The 17,382-nt window shown below is 37.5% G+C and overlaps 1 protein-coding gene across 2 annotated transcripts in view; it reads left to right on the top strand.

Annotated features, from left to right (window-relative positions):
* Positions 1–9,359, top strand: part of LOC149550423 (TOM1-like protein 6) — an 81,545-nt gene extending 72,186 nt beyond the window's left edge. For both annotated transcript variants that reach the window (XM_089793453.1, XM_089793454.1), the window contains exons 9-10: positions 4,322–4,513; positions 7,785–9,359. In XM_089793453.1, the coding sequence (XP_089649579.1) occupies positions 4,322–4,513; positions 7,785–8,868 (1,276 nt within the window). In that variant the 3' untranslated portion in view covers positions 8,869–9,359. The remainder of the gene's footprint in view (positions 1–4,321; positions 4,514–7,784) is intronic.
* The last annotated feature ends 8,023 nt before the right edge of the window (positions 9,360–17,382 follow it).

Raw genomic sequence — 17,382 nt, 5'->3', positions numbered from 1 at the left:
GACCAAATGAGAAAAGAGTCTAGCTGCAAACAAAATGAGATGAAGAGTGGTTGAATGGACTCTTTTAGGGCTGTTTTAGGGTTTACGAGCAAAAAAAGGTTGAATTTCCCCATGTGCTGAATTAATGTTTTAAGTGACAAGAAAAGAAAAAAATGCCTTTTTAGGCGTCTAGGCGCAGAGGTTGTTGGAGGTACCCTAATGCGAGTAGAAGCCACTCCCAGGAAGTCAAAGGCAGGTGGAAGCCATTCCACTCCCAGGCAGGTGGAGGCAGGTTGAAGCCATTGGCTTCCAAGTGGCTTCTGTCTGCCTTCACTCTGACATCTGCATCTGTCCGCCTCCACCCACACCTCTGAGGCTAGGAAGCCCGCATTGGCTTATGAGATATTTTTGTAAAATAATTGTTTGAATTTTGAATTTTAGTTAAAAACCTCAGTTTTTACTTCACAGATTTAGATCTTGCTGAAGTAACAAAACATTGACTCAACTAGGGCAGAATCAAGGTTATTCATTCTTCAGCAAATATTCTTCCATTTTACCTAGGGCCTAATTATTGCCACTTTGCCATGATACACATTATTTGAAGGTTTTGAAGCCTGGTTGAAAACAAACCCATGGAAAGGGAATGCGACCCTAGAATCCATTTGGTTTTAAATGGTAGAAACTAAAAGTGCTTTGGGCTGCACTGGGTGGAAAAGTAGTCTTTTGATTCCATTATTTGGATTTGTATAGCAATTGATGGGCACACAATTGTATTGATGGTGATGGGGGCAGGGGGTTGAGTCAGTATAATGACGTACTTTTATTTTTCAGAACTTAGTTAAGGAGAATAACATTGCTTCAAAACTTAATCATCCATAATAGTAACATTTATGCAAGGTCTAGCAATTAGAGGCACAAGATGAGCACATGATTCCTTGGAAACTCTTGTGGGAGAAAACCACGGTAAAAATTGACTTTTGTATTATAAATTTCTTACAATCTTCATAGGCATTAACCCATAGGAAACGCCAATCCCCACAATTGAGCATCAATTCAGCAAGAGACATCAATCTCTCTAAATAGGAGGCACTGACCTCCAGAATAATGTGATGATCACTTGGCCTTCTTCGTGAATTAGATCTCATTAAACTTATCAAATTGGCTCAATACTTATCAAAATCTGCCTTAACATATCCTTGTGCCTTCTTATAGGCTTGCTCATAAATCCTTCATGAACTCACTTAAATACTTATTAGAAATTTGCTTTAAAAGCCTTCACAAATTCTGCATATAATCTTAAAAAGATTGTGTCATATGGCTGGAATAAATTGCTCTTATATTGTGCTCATATGTCTACAATAAATTGCTCATAGGACTTAGGCAAGACCCTACAACACAACGGTAAAATTGTGAGCCTCTTATTTGGGAGGTCTTGGGTTCAAGTCTACTTAAGCTAAATAAATAATAATAATTAATCACAACACAATAATAATTAATCTTGGCTTCGGCCTCTTACTAATAAAAAAAAGAAGAAAAATTGCTCATAGGGCTGCAATAAATCCTCAAACGATCTTCTACTCGTACATGCTAAAGCACCTCCTCACCAACGGTTTCATCCGTCCATGCTAGGTTGGCCAAGGCAGCATGTAAATGTTTATTTATTTATTTCTGTGTTCTTTTGCTTGAAGTGAGCATTTGTCCCAGTGAGGTCAGTCTAAGCAAGACTATTTATTTAAAAAAAGGTCTTCCAAGGTGAGTGCCAAGAATAAGAGTTGGCTCCACAAATAGATTATTATTATTGTTTTGAAATTTAAAGCCTCATGAATTTAGGGGCTTCTTTAGAGTGGTTGTCCCATTTTTCTTATATTTATTTTGCACTTTTGAACTCAACATAAAATGTGCAATTTATCTCCTCATTGCTTGATAGTATCTCCATAATAGTGCCATAAATTTCCCATAATCTGTCCTTAGCAATCTTCAAATGCAGCGGCTTTAACATCAATGATTGCAATTTTCAACAAGTTGACAACTATGTTAGTATTACTGAAATTATTGTTTTTTTTGAGCAATTGAATTACAATTAATGCTACTATATGAAAGCTTGTTAATTTGAAAATGAAATATTTGGACCTCCTTTATTTCTTTGCTTAAGGTTAAAGTTTTTCTTCTTTTGTTTTGGCTTCTTCTGTTTTTGTTTATATATATATATAACAAGGGATTCAATGTTATCCTTCGATCTGGATATCTTTACTGTTCTGTTCAACTCCTTTTTTGAGACATCTTGATTTCTTATTTGCTTAAAATAACTCCTCACTTTCTATCTATCCAAGAATCTTTGAGTAATTGCTTCCCATGATAAATCCCTTCCCCCTGTAAGGTCCTCGTACCAATCCCATTACTATTTAAAAAGTACACATCGTAAGTAATTGCAAATATCTGGTAATGACTAATTATAAATATATGCTAAAACTTTCTAGCATCTCTCTTTCAAAAATATTGATTTGTCTGTTAGGAAATTGTTGGTAAACTAAGGTTTCAAAAGATCTTGCTCAGCAAAACTTCCCACTACAAATCTGAAAATGAAAACATAGGGGATGTTGATTGAAATTTGTTTCAAATTTGTTTCAAACTTAAAACTAAGGCAAGTATGGCTATTGTGGTAAAAAAATATGAATACTTTTCCTGATGCTAGAGTTGCCTAACATGGAATTATACAATACAGTACTGTTGAAGAACTAGTCACACCATGGCCATAACTCCCTCAATGTTGCTTGGAGTCTTAATGTTTGTCACTTATTGGAAAGTTTTTGCAGAGTGCTTTTCGGTAGTGCGGGAATTATTTTTATTTAATACTCGAAGAAAAAATTCACAGTTGAAGATGAGGTGTGTGTAATCATTGGTGGCAAAATATCTCTTTATCTGTAGAAAACAACTTCGACTTACCCAATGAAATGCTAAAAACTGAATGATTGTATTAATCAAATACCTGAATATATAGAGTTTAGAAAAGCTTTTAAGAAAAAAGAGGAAAGCAAAAAGCCAAAGTTGTGTAAGTATAGATGACTAAAAATAAAATAATTAAGACAACTGAAAAATAGAACACAAATGACAGTTAATTAAGATTCTAAATAATGAGCTGAAAATAGCAAGAACCTATGATGCTAAAAAGAGTCTAATAGCCTCCTTTAATGGTCATTCTATCAGCTAACCGACATAACAAAATATGCTTATCAAAAAGCATAGTAGGTTGAGGCCTCTTCAGAATGCTCTACAATAGGAGCTTGCCGCTTAGACTATCCCTCTTCTGATTAGACAACTGCTTTCTATAGAACTTATGGATATGGCTAAAAACAAAGAAAGGTGAGGGTTTGGGAGGTCCCCCCCGCGGCGGCCCCCCCCCCATAGGTGCCCCAAGATTGGCTAGGTTTGAGTGGCCTGCTAGGCCATCCACAATGGTGACATGTGATTCTCTTGTTGGAACTTTCCTCATGTGTGCTGTCCTTTCTGCTGAGTGGACACGCTCTTGCCTTTATCAATGGCAGTAAATGCCCGTTCTGTACTGACCATTACATTTATGTGTGCTCAATTACCCTTCACCTTACATTTATGGATTAAAGCTTTCTATGCAATTCTAATTTTAAAACTGGGAAAGTCATGCTTGATGATGATATCTGCCTGTAGCTTCAATAGGATGGACCTCCTATTTATCAGGGCATAGTGATGGGGGATAATTTACTGCTAAATGCTTTCTTCTTCTTCTTCTTCTATTTAGCTTCTTGAGATTGAAAAAGGCTGTTGTGCTCTTTTTTGGCATTTTCTGCTCTGCTGTAGTGGTATTTTTTCCCTCCCTCTTTTTCCTCCTCATATCTGCGTCATTCTAACCATTTTCAGAGTTTTAATGTATATTTGAGACGAGCATTTCTTTCACGGGAGTCAGTATTTGATATGGAAGAGTACTTCAGAATTATGGGTTTATGGAGGTTTAGCTCTAGCACCATATTCACATGTCAACTTAAGTTTATTTGACTGAATGTTCATTGAATTGGTTGTGTTGTATGATTCTTAACTACATCTGCATTGCGAATTTAATTTTGAAGTCCTAATTCCTTGAATGGTATTGTTTCTTCAGACTCTTGAAGTATTGATTTTAATACTTCACGTGATTACAATTTTTATTACAATATTTTGGTACATAGAAATGCTTCTACAATGGAAGATGGAACTTAGATATCGTAGAACTGTGGCTTACAGTCACATAATAAACTGTTCAAATGCATTCCCAGTTTGCGTTATATTTTGTTTCTGGAAATGTTAACTCATCTCATGGTCATTGTAATAATAGGGACGAGGAGCTTCTTCGACAAGGTCTTGTATTAAATGACGACTTACAAAATGTACTTGCAAAGCATGATGCTATAGCTTCAGGATCTCCTTTACCACAGGAACTAATAACTTACAGTTCTAATGCACCGTCTGCCAGTGCTCCCTATGAGGAGGATGAAGCAGAAGATGACTTCTCACAATTGGCCCGCAGGTAATGAAGACATTTTCATAATTAAACTGCTAGAACTAGTTGAAACACCATTTCAGTGCTGTGTTGGGATAAGGGTTGACAGCGAGTGATTTTTTAATGATGTTTTAACTAGTTGCAGGACTAGAAATTGTTGTTTTGTTAATGTCATTTCATGATGTATGTTTTTTTTTTCAGAATTCTGTTCATGTTATGCATACCATCAAACCCCAGAAGACCAAGTTATAGAGCATGTCAAATCTGAAGGTGACCTTTTGACTGTATGTGATATGGCAAAGGTCATTCCATGTCCATTTTAGTATGTACTGAAAGTCGGGAAGTAATTTTAGAATCATTTGCAGAGTCACGCAGTAATTAATAGATGATGAGACAGAGTAATATTTGGGCAGCTATTGATTATATTAACATTTTTTATTATCTTTAACTGTATCAGCAGTATCAGGTTATTCGGGAGAAGTAACTTCAATAGCAACTCAATCACTTCTGTGAATTTCTATTAACTCTGTATTCCTAAGGGTACCTTCATTCTATGAAATACCAGCAAAAACAGTGTTCCATGTGGATTTATTACCCTTAAAAACTGCCATCATTAGAGAAGGGGATGTCCTTGTAACTTGGAGACAACTGGGAAATGTCCCCTTGTCATCCATCCATTGCCACCAACAGGTAATGCAATGTTTCCCTTGGAAGGAGGATGCTTTGTGGTGTCGACCCAATGGGTGAGATGGAGGGGATATCAGCATATCCCCAAAGACCTTGAGGATACTTGCCCACTTGCCTCATAAGTTACGAGAATGTGTGCCTGCTCCCCACTCTTGAATAGTAAAAAGTGAGGTTTATTTAAAGGTTTTTTTTGGGAAAAGTGAAGCATTGGCCCTAACCTTAATAGTTTTATCTGCCCCATCCACACTCTAAAAGCTAATCAAAAGGCATCCCACCCTCAATCAAGATTACTAAATTTTCATTGCGTTGAACTTGAGTAACAGTTATAGAGCAAGGCAAAAGAATGAGAGCCTGAGGAGGCAAAAGAATGAGAGCCTGAGGAAGCAAAAGAATGAGAGCAAGAGGAAGATCAAGTTTTCATTGATAAATTAATTGTTCAATGCATCAAATTTTCAAGGTAAGCCTCTGGTCTTCTTTGACAACCAGACCAGCCATTGACCTAGTTTTTTGTCTTGTGCTACTGAGAGGAATTGATTTTTCTTACAACCTTGTCCACTCTATGAAGAGTAGAAAGTTACCTTTTAGTCGTACATAGCACCATGTGTCTCCTTGATTGCAACATGTTTATGTACTAGGTGAATACAGTAGTTTAATGGGATGTGTAGAGCCAGAGGAGCCATAACAGGTTGATGATGATGTCACAGAGTGAGGGTTGGTTGGTATTGGTTTGAAGGAGCCTGATGTCCGAAGTCCAACAGGGTGATGAGGATTTTGGCATGGGCTTTGGAGATGGTTAGAAGCATTAGGTGATTGATCAGTTGTATTTTGTGATTTTGAATAATGTATTTGATACATGTAATTGGCATTGCAATTTTCATTTAAAAAATGTAATGCGTTTAGTTACCCATGATTTTAAAATTTCAATTTTTCTTCCTTGTTCATTTTTTGATGACCAAGTTTTCAAGTACCAAACATATTTGCATCACCCTTCTTGTTGTCCCCATATGTAGGTACTAGGTTCTTTTGTTACCCATGCCTCCGTTCCGAGACTCTGCGGAACTATGGTAAAATGTTTTTTGATTCCAAAAAGAAAATTTGGTTTCTATTGGCAAGGTTCTTCATGATGGGGTGTTTAGATATGGTTAAGAGATTTTTAGCTTCCTCTTCTAACATTTATTGGCTTATTCATCCCTCTAGTTTGTCTGACATCATTGTAGAAGATGTTTAGCATTGTTCTCTGTAAGAGCCTTGCTGTCTAACTCTGTAGCTATGCTGAAGAGTATGATTTTTTTTTTTTTTGGAAGTTTGTGCAATTTTTTGGTTGTTTGCAATATATTGTTTTTTAGTATATTACAAATATATATTAAGTGCTAGAATGAATAACAAATAAATAACTAATAGCAATTCCAGTATCAAACTTTTGATTTGCAATTATAGTGTTTGCAAATTATTACACAATTTTCATGCACAAGAAATTAAATATGATACTTGATTGTATACCTGATATCGAATTCAAGTTGCAGCAGAATTGTTTGAGAATCCATGCTTAGAAATAGTATTTTTCCAAACCCCACACTAATTGCAGCCAATCTCAAAAACACCAAACACTGCCCCAGAAATTGTTAAGGCAGGCTGTCAGGAAGCCCCACGGCAGGTAGGTAAACTCACGCCTAGCAGCGTGGAGAATGCCATTCTGAAAACTCCCTTCAGTGGCGTCAATTTGCAGAAATTCGATTGGGATATAATGTCCAATCAGATTGCCCAAACGCTGCTCCTTTAGCAGATATAAAATGCAGCAAAATATTCAGACTGTGAACACCCAAAATTATGATAAATAATTCTCTCAATTCTCAGCTCCAGCAATGAAAGTAATCTACCAAATTGCCATAAAACAGCAACACTGGGTTGATGATCAGAATTTAGAAATCAAACACAGTTTGATACTATGTATTTCAATAGCTCAAAGTGTGAATCAGAAAGAGGAATGAGTCCTCACAGAATCTCCATGTAGAAACTCTCATCATAAAATCACAAAATGAAAAATAAGCAATGGCATAGATTGGATCGATTTTCTAGCCTCTTTTATAACACAAAATGCAACTAGGCTTCTCCAATACACTTTTCACTAAAGATGCTTCTCTCACACACTTCCAAATTATAACATTGAATTGATAAAGTTATTTATTAAGATAGTCTTTATAAACAAGTTATAATATGAAACTCCATTAATTGACCCAATCAAACTTTGAAGATGCCAAACACTAGGTGCCTCCACTGCACTGCTAAGAATAGTAATCACACGAGATTGACTTACTATAAATAGAAAGTCAATTAACAAAGTCCCTCAAATCTAACTGTCAGCTCATGAGGGTCGCAATGATGAACTGACATGCCCAGCTACAGGAACTAAAATGGGGATGTTACATTCTCATCATTTGAATTAATATGAAATGTATGTTATAGGAGCTTTTAACAGATTTGTTATTCCAACTTCACAATTGCAATTGTAGTGTTTTATATTTGGGCTTACCTACATAACTCTATTCTGTTTGTAAGCAGTTTTTGCACTCATCTTGGTATCATTTGCTCCTAATGCTTTGTTGACATGCAGGCCTTCACGTCTTCAAACCGTTGATCATCAGGATACTAGTACTCCAAGTAGCTTAACTGGTCAGTTGGCTTTACCCGCCCCTGAAGATGTAGCTGAAGATAGGACAAAAAGGGATGATCAGTTGGATTTGCCAGAGCCTCCTCAACCGATCAAAACATCAAATATATCTAATCATGAACAACAGTTGATTGATCTTTTCAGTGGGGATTTGAGCACTGACATGTCACCTCAGGGTCCAGTGACCCCACCTCCTGTTACTCCTAGCAATGGACATCCGTTATCACCCTTAGCGCCACAGCAAGGGAGTTCAAATGCTTCTAATGGTTTTCAGCAGCATCAGGTTCACCCTAATGGAAGTACATTTGAGCAGCAGCAGGTTTACCCTAATGGAAGTGCATTTCAGCAGCAGCCATATTACCCCCAAGGAGGCATGCCTAGCACATTGCCATTTTCCTCTCAACAAGGCTATCAGCCTTCACAACAGTACTTACCTTACTTAGGTCCGCAAAATCAGAACTATTCCTGGAATCAAGGACATTTTGTTCAAAATAGTTATGTTGTGCCTTGGGCAACTGGTTTCAAACAAGAACAGAATCCTAATGCAAATGTAGGGACCTATGGTTCAAGGCTTTATAGCTCACCATCTCAGGTGTCACCAGTGTCATCCAGCTATCCACCTCCTCCCTGGACTTCTAGCAGCCTAGAATCTGTACCACAATCTATAAGTCCTCAGCAGAGAGCCATGCTTTATGGAAATAGTACCGTTCCTGTCTCATCACCATCAAGTATGGTACATACTTTGCAGCAGCAAAGATCATTCAGTTCTATAATTGAGAGACCTGCATTAGCTGGAGAACAGCAGAGGGATCTAATAGGAAACATGCAAAACATGACACTGCGTGGGAACATAGCAAGGCAAGCTTCATCTGTAACCACCCAACCATCACCTCCAAAACCTTACACTACTCCAGATCGGCTGTTTGGGGATTTGATTGATTTAAGAAGTGTGAGTACAAACACCAAGACATCTACAATGTCACAAAACGTGTCAAAAGAGAGCAGTAGCAGAGAGGGCATGATTTAGACTTAATAAGAAAACAACAAACCTATTCATATTCTTTTCATAGATTGATTGGCATCTGCAATTATAACACCATTTAGTCAATTTATATAGAAATGTGTTGTCTATAATGTAGAATATTAGGGTCCCAGTAATATCCATGGTTTTCTTGTGGGAGTGTATTTTATCATTGCATTTTGATTTATCATTGAGCCCTTGGGGATACTTGGTTTATCATACACCAAGACGTACTTCACATTTGAATATTCAGAAATAGATTCATTTTCCACAGGTTTTAGACAGAATGATCATCATTGAGACTTGCTGTATCACTTGATTTGTGCCTACGAGATACAATCTGCTTTTGCAGAGAAAAATTATTATCCAACATATTCAGTCAGGAAAGTTCTTGAGTGTTGTAAATAGACTGAATCATATGCAGTTCTTTTCCTGTGATGTAAATACCTTTATATCGGTGACGTAATAAATTATGTTGATTTTACAGCTCTTAATAATGCATTACAAACAGGAGCTCTGAAAGAGCTAGAGTCCCTGCCTTTTGCAAAAATTAAAGTTAGAAATACTTAAATTCACTTGTTGATCAGTTGATCTAAATTATGACACACTTTTGTACTTATATTCTTTAGAGAATTGGATTTTTATAAATAATCATGTCTAGATTCATCTACAATAACGTTAAATGTCTTGTAATCCTATACAAGTTATTCATAATGTTACATGCATTTAGATTTGCTAAATATTACATCTATAATAAAAATCTTTGTACAACTCCTTAAAAAAGTGACCAATATTGCATTTGACAAACATGTCAAATAGTTTCTTAACCTTATTTGAATGTTACTTGTAATTGAAAATATGCTATTATAAAAAAATGCAATTGTGTATGACGTATACAATAGTTTTATTCTATATGATTTATATAGAGGACTCATTTTATTGTTCATCCCATACTCTAACCAATCAACAATCACATTTTGCTACGTTTCACAAACTTCAAAATGCAATTGTACACGTCTTATACAAAGTATTATTCTATATGATTTAGATAGAGGACTCATTTTGTTCATCCCACACACTAACCAATCAATAAGCACATTTTTCCACATTTTGCAAACTTCATAGAACAACTATAAATTTCTAGTAATCTAGTACTGGTGGAATTGAACTGTCAATTGTTCTTTCACTTCTTAGGAATAAACTATTGGTATTATAACACGATTTTTTAACTTAAAATATCACACCCATGTATATTGGAGAGTAATTACCAATGTTTGGAATTACCGCAATGAATAATATCAATAATATTCTATACTATGCACATTAAGTCAAACAATAAAGTTCTTACCACTCTGTTGTTGTGAATTTGAAGTTTTATTTTAGGTTCGTGTTGCTATATTGTCATGAATATTAAGTTCACTTACAACACTGTCATACTATTGCTATGAATATCCAGACTAACTATAGCTTCTTGTCACTTTGTTGACAAAATACTGAAAATTTCAATGCAAGCTCTCTAAGCTCTTTGTAAGTATATAATACATCTTAATAATCATGAACTTTTTGCAAATGCTATATAGCCTCAATAAGTGTGTTGTTCATGTTAGGATAAGGTGACTCAACCTTACCAAGATGTATTGTTTGATTTGTGCTCTCTTGGAAAGTTGCTAAATAAAGCTTGATTCTTTCACAAGAAAAGACTTGTGAGTAGAAAAACATAAAGCTTATATTTTTTGGTGATTTATTCTCTTGTGCTTTGTTTTTATGCAAGGGTTGTGCATAAGATAAGATAAGATAATCTTAATGTCCAACAAGAGACCACAACACAGCTCTATGAGACTAGGAACTTACAACCAAGAAGATAACATTAAACGGAACACCAAATGGTATCGGTAAAAGAGCAAGCACAACCGTAAAATAGAAGATGAAGAAGAGAGCAAGAATCACCCCGAACATGATTAGGGTTTAGGGATCCTTCCTCGAAGGGAAGGACAACAATGAATGAGATGGACGGGGATGATTGGGGGCTTTGTTATGTTGCTGAGTGTTGCAAGAGGAGTGTCATTGGTGAAGAGGAACATACGGGGTTTCACTGATCTGGAGTGGCCAGTGTTAGGGAAACTATACGGTTGCTTCGTACCCTGGGCATGAGATAAGGGCAAGAAGAAGGTTGTGATAAGTTGTACCAAGATCTGACCCTTGGCGAAAGAAAGCTGCAAAGTGTGGTCATAAATTTGTATGGATTCACAAAGATAGAGTGCAAAGCAACGTTGATCTATGTACCCAAAGAACTTTGAGAGTGATATGCACTCTAAACAAATAATAGAATCTTCCTTTGATTTTGTAGTATATGGGGCATCTGAAAAGGAATGGGTCTCAGATTCTTCCTTCGCCATGGTAGACAATCTACAAATCCAATCCTCTATCTATATGGTGGTCAATCTAAATTCAGAGTTGGTGAGAGCCCACCCTGAAGGAGCCAAGGGAGATATGTAGGGCATGGGTCCACTGTCTATGTAAGTAGGTTGGGCGCCAAATGATCTCGTCTCAAATATCCAAGAAGTGTTTGGCATAGAATGCCATCCTTGGGCATAAACCCTCTGGAGGATCAACCCAAGTCCGGATAATATATTGTCTATAGATGTCCAATTTGACATATCTATTCAACTCCTGCTGAGAGGGGAGGAGGTGAGCTAGAGCGTCTAGTGAAAACTAGTAGGGAGGGAGACGATTGATGTCTATCTTGATCGATCTCAATAGGATAGTAGCTTGAGTGTACCAATAGCGGGCCTAAAGGCTAGATCTGAGTCTGTAATAGCAACTGAAGAGCAATATGCCAAGTGAGGGTATCTATGTCGGCCTTGAACTGAGTTTGCAAAGCCACGAAGGCGGTGGAGGAACCAGATCAGGTCAAAGATGGTCGCTAGTCTGAAAGGGTGGGCACCAAAGTCAACCAAAATAATACTGTGGGGGGTGGATCTTTGTCATATGATAATATGATGGAGGAGCAAGATCTGGATACGCTTGATCAAGGCCCAATCTGAGTCTAAAAGGAAAGGCCCCCATACTGCCGAACCATAGAGTAGTGTAGGTCTAACTAAGGAATCTAGGAGGGATAACTTAGTTTGACTAAGGAAGTTTTTAAAATAATTTGTAGATGTGTTGAATGTAGAAGCTTTAGAAATAGTTTCCTCTTGTACAAAAACCCTAGAAGTACAAGGTATTGATATAGATAATTAAGAGAGATATGAGAAGTTATTTGCACAGGGTTATGATGTCAGATTTTCTCTAGAATGGAGCAAGATGTAAATCTCCATGTAAAGGCTTAAAATGTATTGTGACTTGTTACTGAATAATACATTAGCTAGATGGTTTGGAGGGTGGGTTTTTTACCTGGAAAGGTTTTCCCCACATATATTTGTGTTCTCTATTCTACCTCATTCTTCTAGTTTCATTATTATAGAGTAATAATCTGTATGTCGTAATGTTGCTGAAATTTATTTAGATCGATAAATTACAATCACTTTCCTTTAAGGTTTTAATTGTAGTTGATTTAGTTTTTCAAGAGACAAGAAACATTTCTTGAAGGATCGTGAAGAGATAAAATAGAGTTGGTCATGTTGAAATGACATTGATTTGGAGCTCTTGGTTGACACCAGAATAATTTTTGATGCATTGGTAGTGGAAGATATCTCTTTTGTTACCTAGAATGCATATAGGCTATGGAGTTGATCATTGGATGATATGGAAGCTTCTGGATAGCCCATCTCTCTCAAATGCATGTATATTAGTAGTGGTTGTGGAATTGGTCTACAAGTGGGCTTGGGGTTCCTGTATTATGTTTTCCTCTTGGATGTTTATGCATGCATGGCTTGGATTCTTGTTCATTGGATCTAAGGGGTTTATAGTTTTTCCTTAAAAATCTATGATGATGCTCATATTTGAAAATCCATTATTTTGGGTTTAATTGTTTGGTGTTTTTTCATACTTTTGAATCTTTTAGATGAGAAGTGGGTGAGGGTGTGCATGGGTGTTCTTAAACACAATGTTTTTGTAGGTTTTGTATGTTGAAAAAAAAAACTTGTGATTTTTTGTGGATCTATTGAAGAGCTATTTTTTAGACTCTGGTTCTTTCAGGGTGTTGTTGGATGAGATAGTTTTAGTTCTACATGCATGAATGATTTGTGCATGGTGAGAGGAGGTGTGTTTCTTTCTTTTCATGGAGAAGTTGGTACGTGATCAGTCACTCAACATTTCTATGGTGATGTTTTGTTGGATTCATGGACTATGGTGCTCTATGTGGACATAACTAGCAAATCAAATTTATGTTTGGTTTGTTGTTTGAGTCATGTTGTCTACATGATTATTCTCTTTGATCTCATTTTTACATGTCACTAATGTGATAGTGGGTTTGCATGTTGCAATGATTGGATCTACAAGTTATGCAGTCAAGTGCCACCCATTTAATTGTAGTGGGATAACTTGGATGTGGACTGTCTATATCCATCAAATTTGATTCAATGTTGGTACAGACTTGTTAGCTGGCCTTGTTTGTGGTCACTTGTGCCTTCGTGTGGTTGCTTTGGGATGAGAGGATGGATGATAAGTGAGTACTTGGATAGTTAGTTATGAGTTCTTATAGCATGGTAATTTTCCTTAGTGTGGAGATCTTGGTTTCACTTAGTGTGATGTGTGGGCATAGATGACTTTCAAATTTGGGGGATGGTGTGTCATATGCTTAGATAGCTTGGTATCACGTTTCAGTGGGATCTTTAGTAGTAACTGTATTTTTTCATCACATGGTGATGGATGATCTTCTTTAGTGTTGCAGATGTTGGAGGATGCCTTAGATCCTATTGCTGCAAAAGGGTCATTCACATTTGTTGGTTCACTAGTTGGAGATGATACCTTCATGTGATTAGAGATGTTGACATCTTTAGGATTCAAGGGGTCCTTGGTAGAGATTTTTTTTATGGTTTTATTTGATATGTTATCATGGCGGCTTTTATGTCATGGTTTAATCTTTATTACCAGTTTAGAGTTGTGACATGATATAGTTATTTGATATGATCACATGGAGCATGTTATCCCTTTGGAGGAGATGGTTTAGATCACGATGTCATGTTTATGTTCCTGATTCCATGGTTGGAGCTTTGACATTGATCTTGATTTAGTTTCTTGGTATTGAGTACTCTGATCATTTGCTTGATACTTCATGACAGTGCTATGTTGCAGTGGAGTTTTGCATGGAGTGATTGATTATAGGTGCTTGTGGATACTTGGAGACTTAGGTGAGGCTAGAGTTCTCTTGATATGAGAGACATGTTGTTGAGATGTATACTCTTGATGAGATTTCAACAAAAAGTTCGAGGAGCCTAGACCTTTGTTGGACATGAGCTCAATCGAGACCTATTGTGGTTTCACAACACACACTCCATTTCTCCTAGAAATGAGGACCCCCTAGTAAATTTTTGTCTCCCAGACCCCTAGTTTGGGGCCTGGGTCATTTTGGAACTCTTCACAAGTCTGGGTCAAGCTTCAGTCTTTGATTGGGCGAGTTCGGGGTGTCAAAGACTAGAAAAATTAAAAGATTCTAAGTGTTTAGTGCATAAATGTGCATTAGGGCATGTGCACACCTTGTTGAGGTGTGCAGATGTGCTAAGTGTGCAAGTGCACACTTATCTCCCTTCAGAGATGCGCACCTATGCACATGCACGGGTGCACACCTCTGGAGGATGCACATCCTGGGTCCAAGTCTATATAAACTTGGGACCCTTTCCCCTCCACTCACTTGTCTCCTAATGCTCCCAAGAAACCATACATCCACACCTTTCAATGTGCACTCTTGTCTTGCTCCTACAACCAAAGAAACACAAACAACACAAAATGTGAGACACCACAGGTGCGCATGTGCGTGCCTTTGTTCACTAAAAAAGAGCAAAATCTAATTAAAACCTAATAGCAACTAAGTCAAAGAAAGGTGCACACATGTACACCTATTCAAGGTATGCATGTGCACATCTTTTTTTCAAACTAAGTTAAGCATAAAGTTTAAAGAAACATGCATATGTGTGCACCTCCCCAAGGTGTGCACATGTACACCTTTTTTGTACTTTCATTTAGCAACCTTAAGGCACATATAAGGGTGCGCACATGGGCACCCCATAAAGGTGCACATGTATGCACCCTTTGTGCACAAAACACAAGAAGCAAAAAGGGACTTGAGTCCCCCTTGCATTTTCCCTGTGCATGTGTGCACCTCACCTAGGTGCATAGGTGCACAACTATGCTAAAATAATCCCAAAATGGTCATTTAGTGCACCTATAAGGGTGCACTATTGTGCATTCCAGGGCTTAATGGGGGGAATTGACTATTTTGATTATTTTTAAGTGTTTTGGGCTTGGTTTTTATCAATTAGGGTTTGTTTTGGGTTAGATTTGTATCTCTCCGAACTAATGTCTTTCTTTTTTGTGTAGACATAATGATGTCTTCATCATCCTCACTTGTAGAAAAGATTTCTCCCAAACCTGTAGTGTTCCAATATCAAGGTACACCAAGGAAATCTCGCTTCTAGGATGGACATGTCGAGATCAAAGACACCAAGCTGGGACATATTGACTGGAATGCCTTCCTCACCATCTGCAATAAGCCAAGAGAAAGATCTACAATGGTGTTAGCACTCATCCGATCAAGGTTAGTCAATGCAACATCACATCCTACTAAAGTGCAATCTTCATAACTCATCATGGCTCTTGTAGAAAACTATGTCACTAAAGAGAAGGTTGTCCAGAGTCTCACAGGCGAGATAGTCCTAGACCCTTGACCTCAAAATATTGAGAAACTATTCCACTTGTCTAGAGTCGATCAATATTTACACATACTTTATGAATGAGCAAAAAGATGGTATCAAGATCATGAGAAGGAAGCCAAAGAGATAATCCAATCATCATTTTTTATTGATAGAATGCCAGTGGGCCGCATAGTCGGCAAAGTAGACATGACTCGGGAATACATGAAGGATGATGTGGGATATGCCATCATGCTTTTAAGCAGAGTCATGGGTCTAGTAGCTGGACATCTTAATATATGGATGGTCCATTTCATAGAAACCATCTGAATGACCAAGATACCAATTGACTAGGCCATAATGCTGAGCAATAACCTGGATGAGTTGCTGGTAGTTGTTAAGGATGACCCAAAATTCTACATGACATCATATTTGGTGTACTTATTGGTGGCCAAAACAACTGACTACCAAGGACTTTACAAAAAATGTAGCAAGCAATATGCTAACGCATGGCCCTATGTGGTATATCCTTAGCTGGTGAAGAAGAAACTCTCCTATCAAAGCAAAGAGTATAGGATAGTGAATGATAGTTTTATATTCACAATCATCTAATTCATAGAGGGTGATTATACCAAAAGGATTTAAGTAGAGGTAGCACCCAGAATCACAGAGATTGATGCCTACTACATCCAGTTTAAAACATTCACCTACCTAAGGGTAGTTGGCACACAAGTGAACCCATTGAAGCTCCCAAGATATTCTTCAGATAGACTCATTTTGTTGGAGATTGTGAGGAAACTCACATTTGCATATGTCAGAGTGAGGAAACAACACAAGAAGACATGGGTATGGCCAATCACGATAGGTGCTTTTGAGGTCAATAAGAAGCAAGACATCATGACCTTCGATTAAGAATGGGATCAATATTTCTTATAAGAGTACAATTCCCCTCGCTCATACTTTGATAATATTGGGATGGTGTAGCATCTAACAGGGAAGCAGTTCATACATGAGGATACACTGGAGGATCACTGGATGAATGCAATAGATGACTATGATATCTTAACTAAGGATTATCATAGAATGACTCTATATCTGGCAGAAAAGGCCTTGAAAATGAAGATTCCTCTTAAAGCTATCAAGAAAGACATTGAAGATGTCTTGGATCCTTTGTACAATCGGGACAAAATCTACAACATGCCAATCATGAATGCGGAGATTGGTAGGGATGAGAACGTGGACATCAACAAAAAGCCTTCCATATAGTCCAACTAATGAGGGAATGGATCAAGAAGCCTTTCAAACTTGATCCAGTTCCATAGGTTGCTCCTCTACAAGTTACTACACGACTTATCAAAGGCAAAGGTGTAAAGGTCATAGTACCAACTTTCTCGACTCAATCCCTAGTGAGGCCAGAAATGGTTCATCGACATGAGTTGGAAATTAAGTATTTTAAAGTAGATAGAGGAGTAAAGAGGAAGAGAGGGGAAAAGGGTAGCAAACAAACAGCTCAAGCCCAATCACCTCAACAACCACATCAAGATCCTGAACAAGTGGAGCCTCAAGATGAGTAGGCAGCTCAAGTCTAAGAGATTGAGAAAGTGCCTCCACCAGGACATGAACATGAACTAGACCAAGAAAAGGAAGAGCATAGGGTGCCATCAAAAAGTCAAGAGGAAGAAGCCTCCCCCTCAGTTCCTAAGAAGGCCAGGGTTGAGTCCACTATGGGAGG

This window comes from Cupressus sempervirens, chromosome 7 (genome assembly GCF_028749045.1).
Source record: "Cupressus sempervirens isolate cs-2001-9-10 chromosome 7, ASM2874904v1, whole genome shotgun sequence".
NCBI lineage: Eukaryota > Viridiplantae > Streptophyta > Pinopsida > Cupressales > Cupressaceae > Cupressus > Cupressus sempervirens.
Note: the sequence above shows the minus strand (reverse complement) of the source record. Positions and strands in the feature narration are given on the sequence as shown.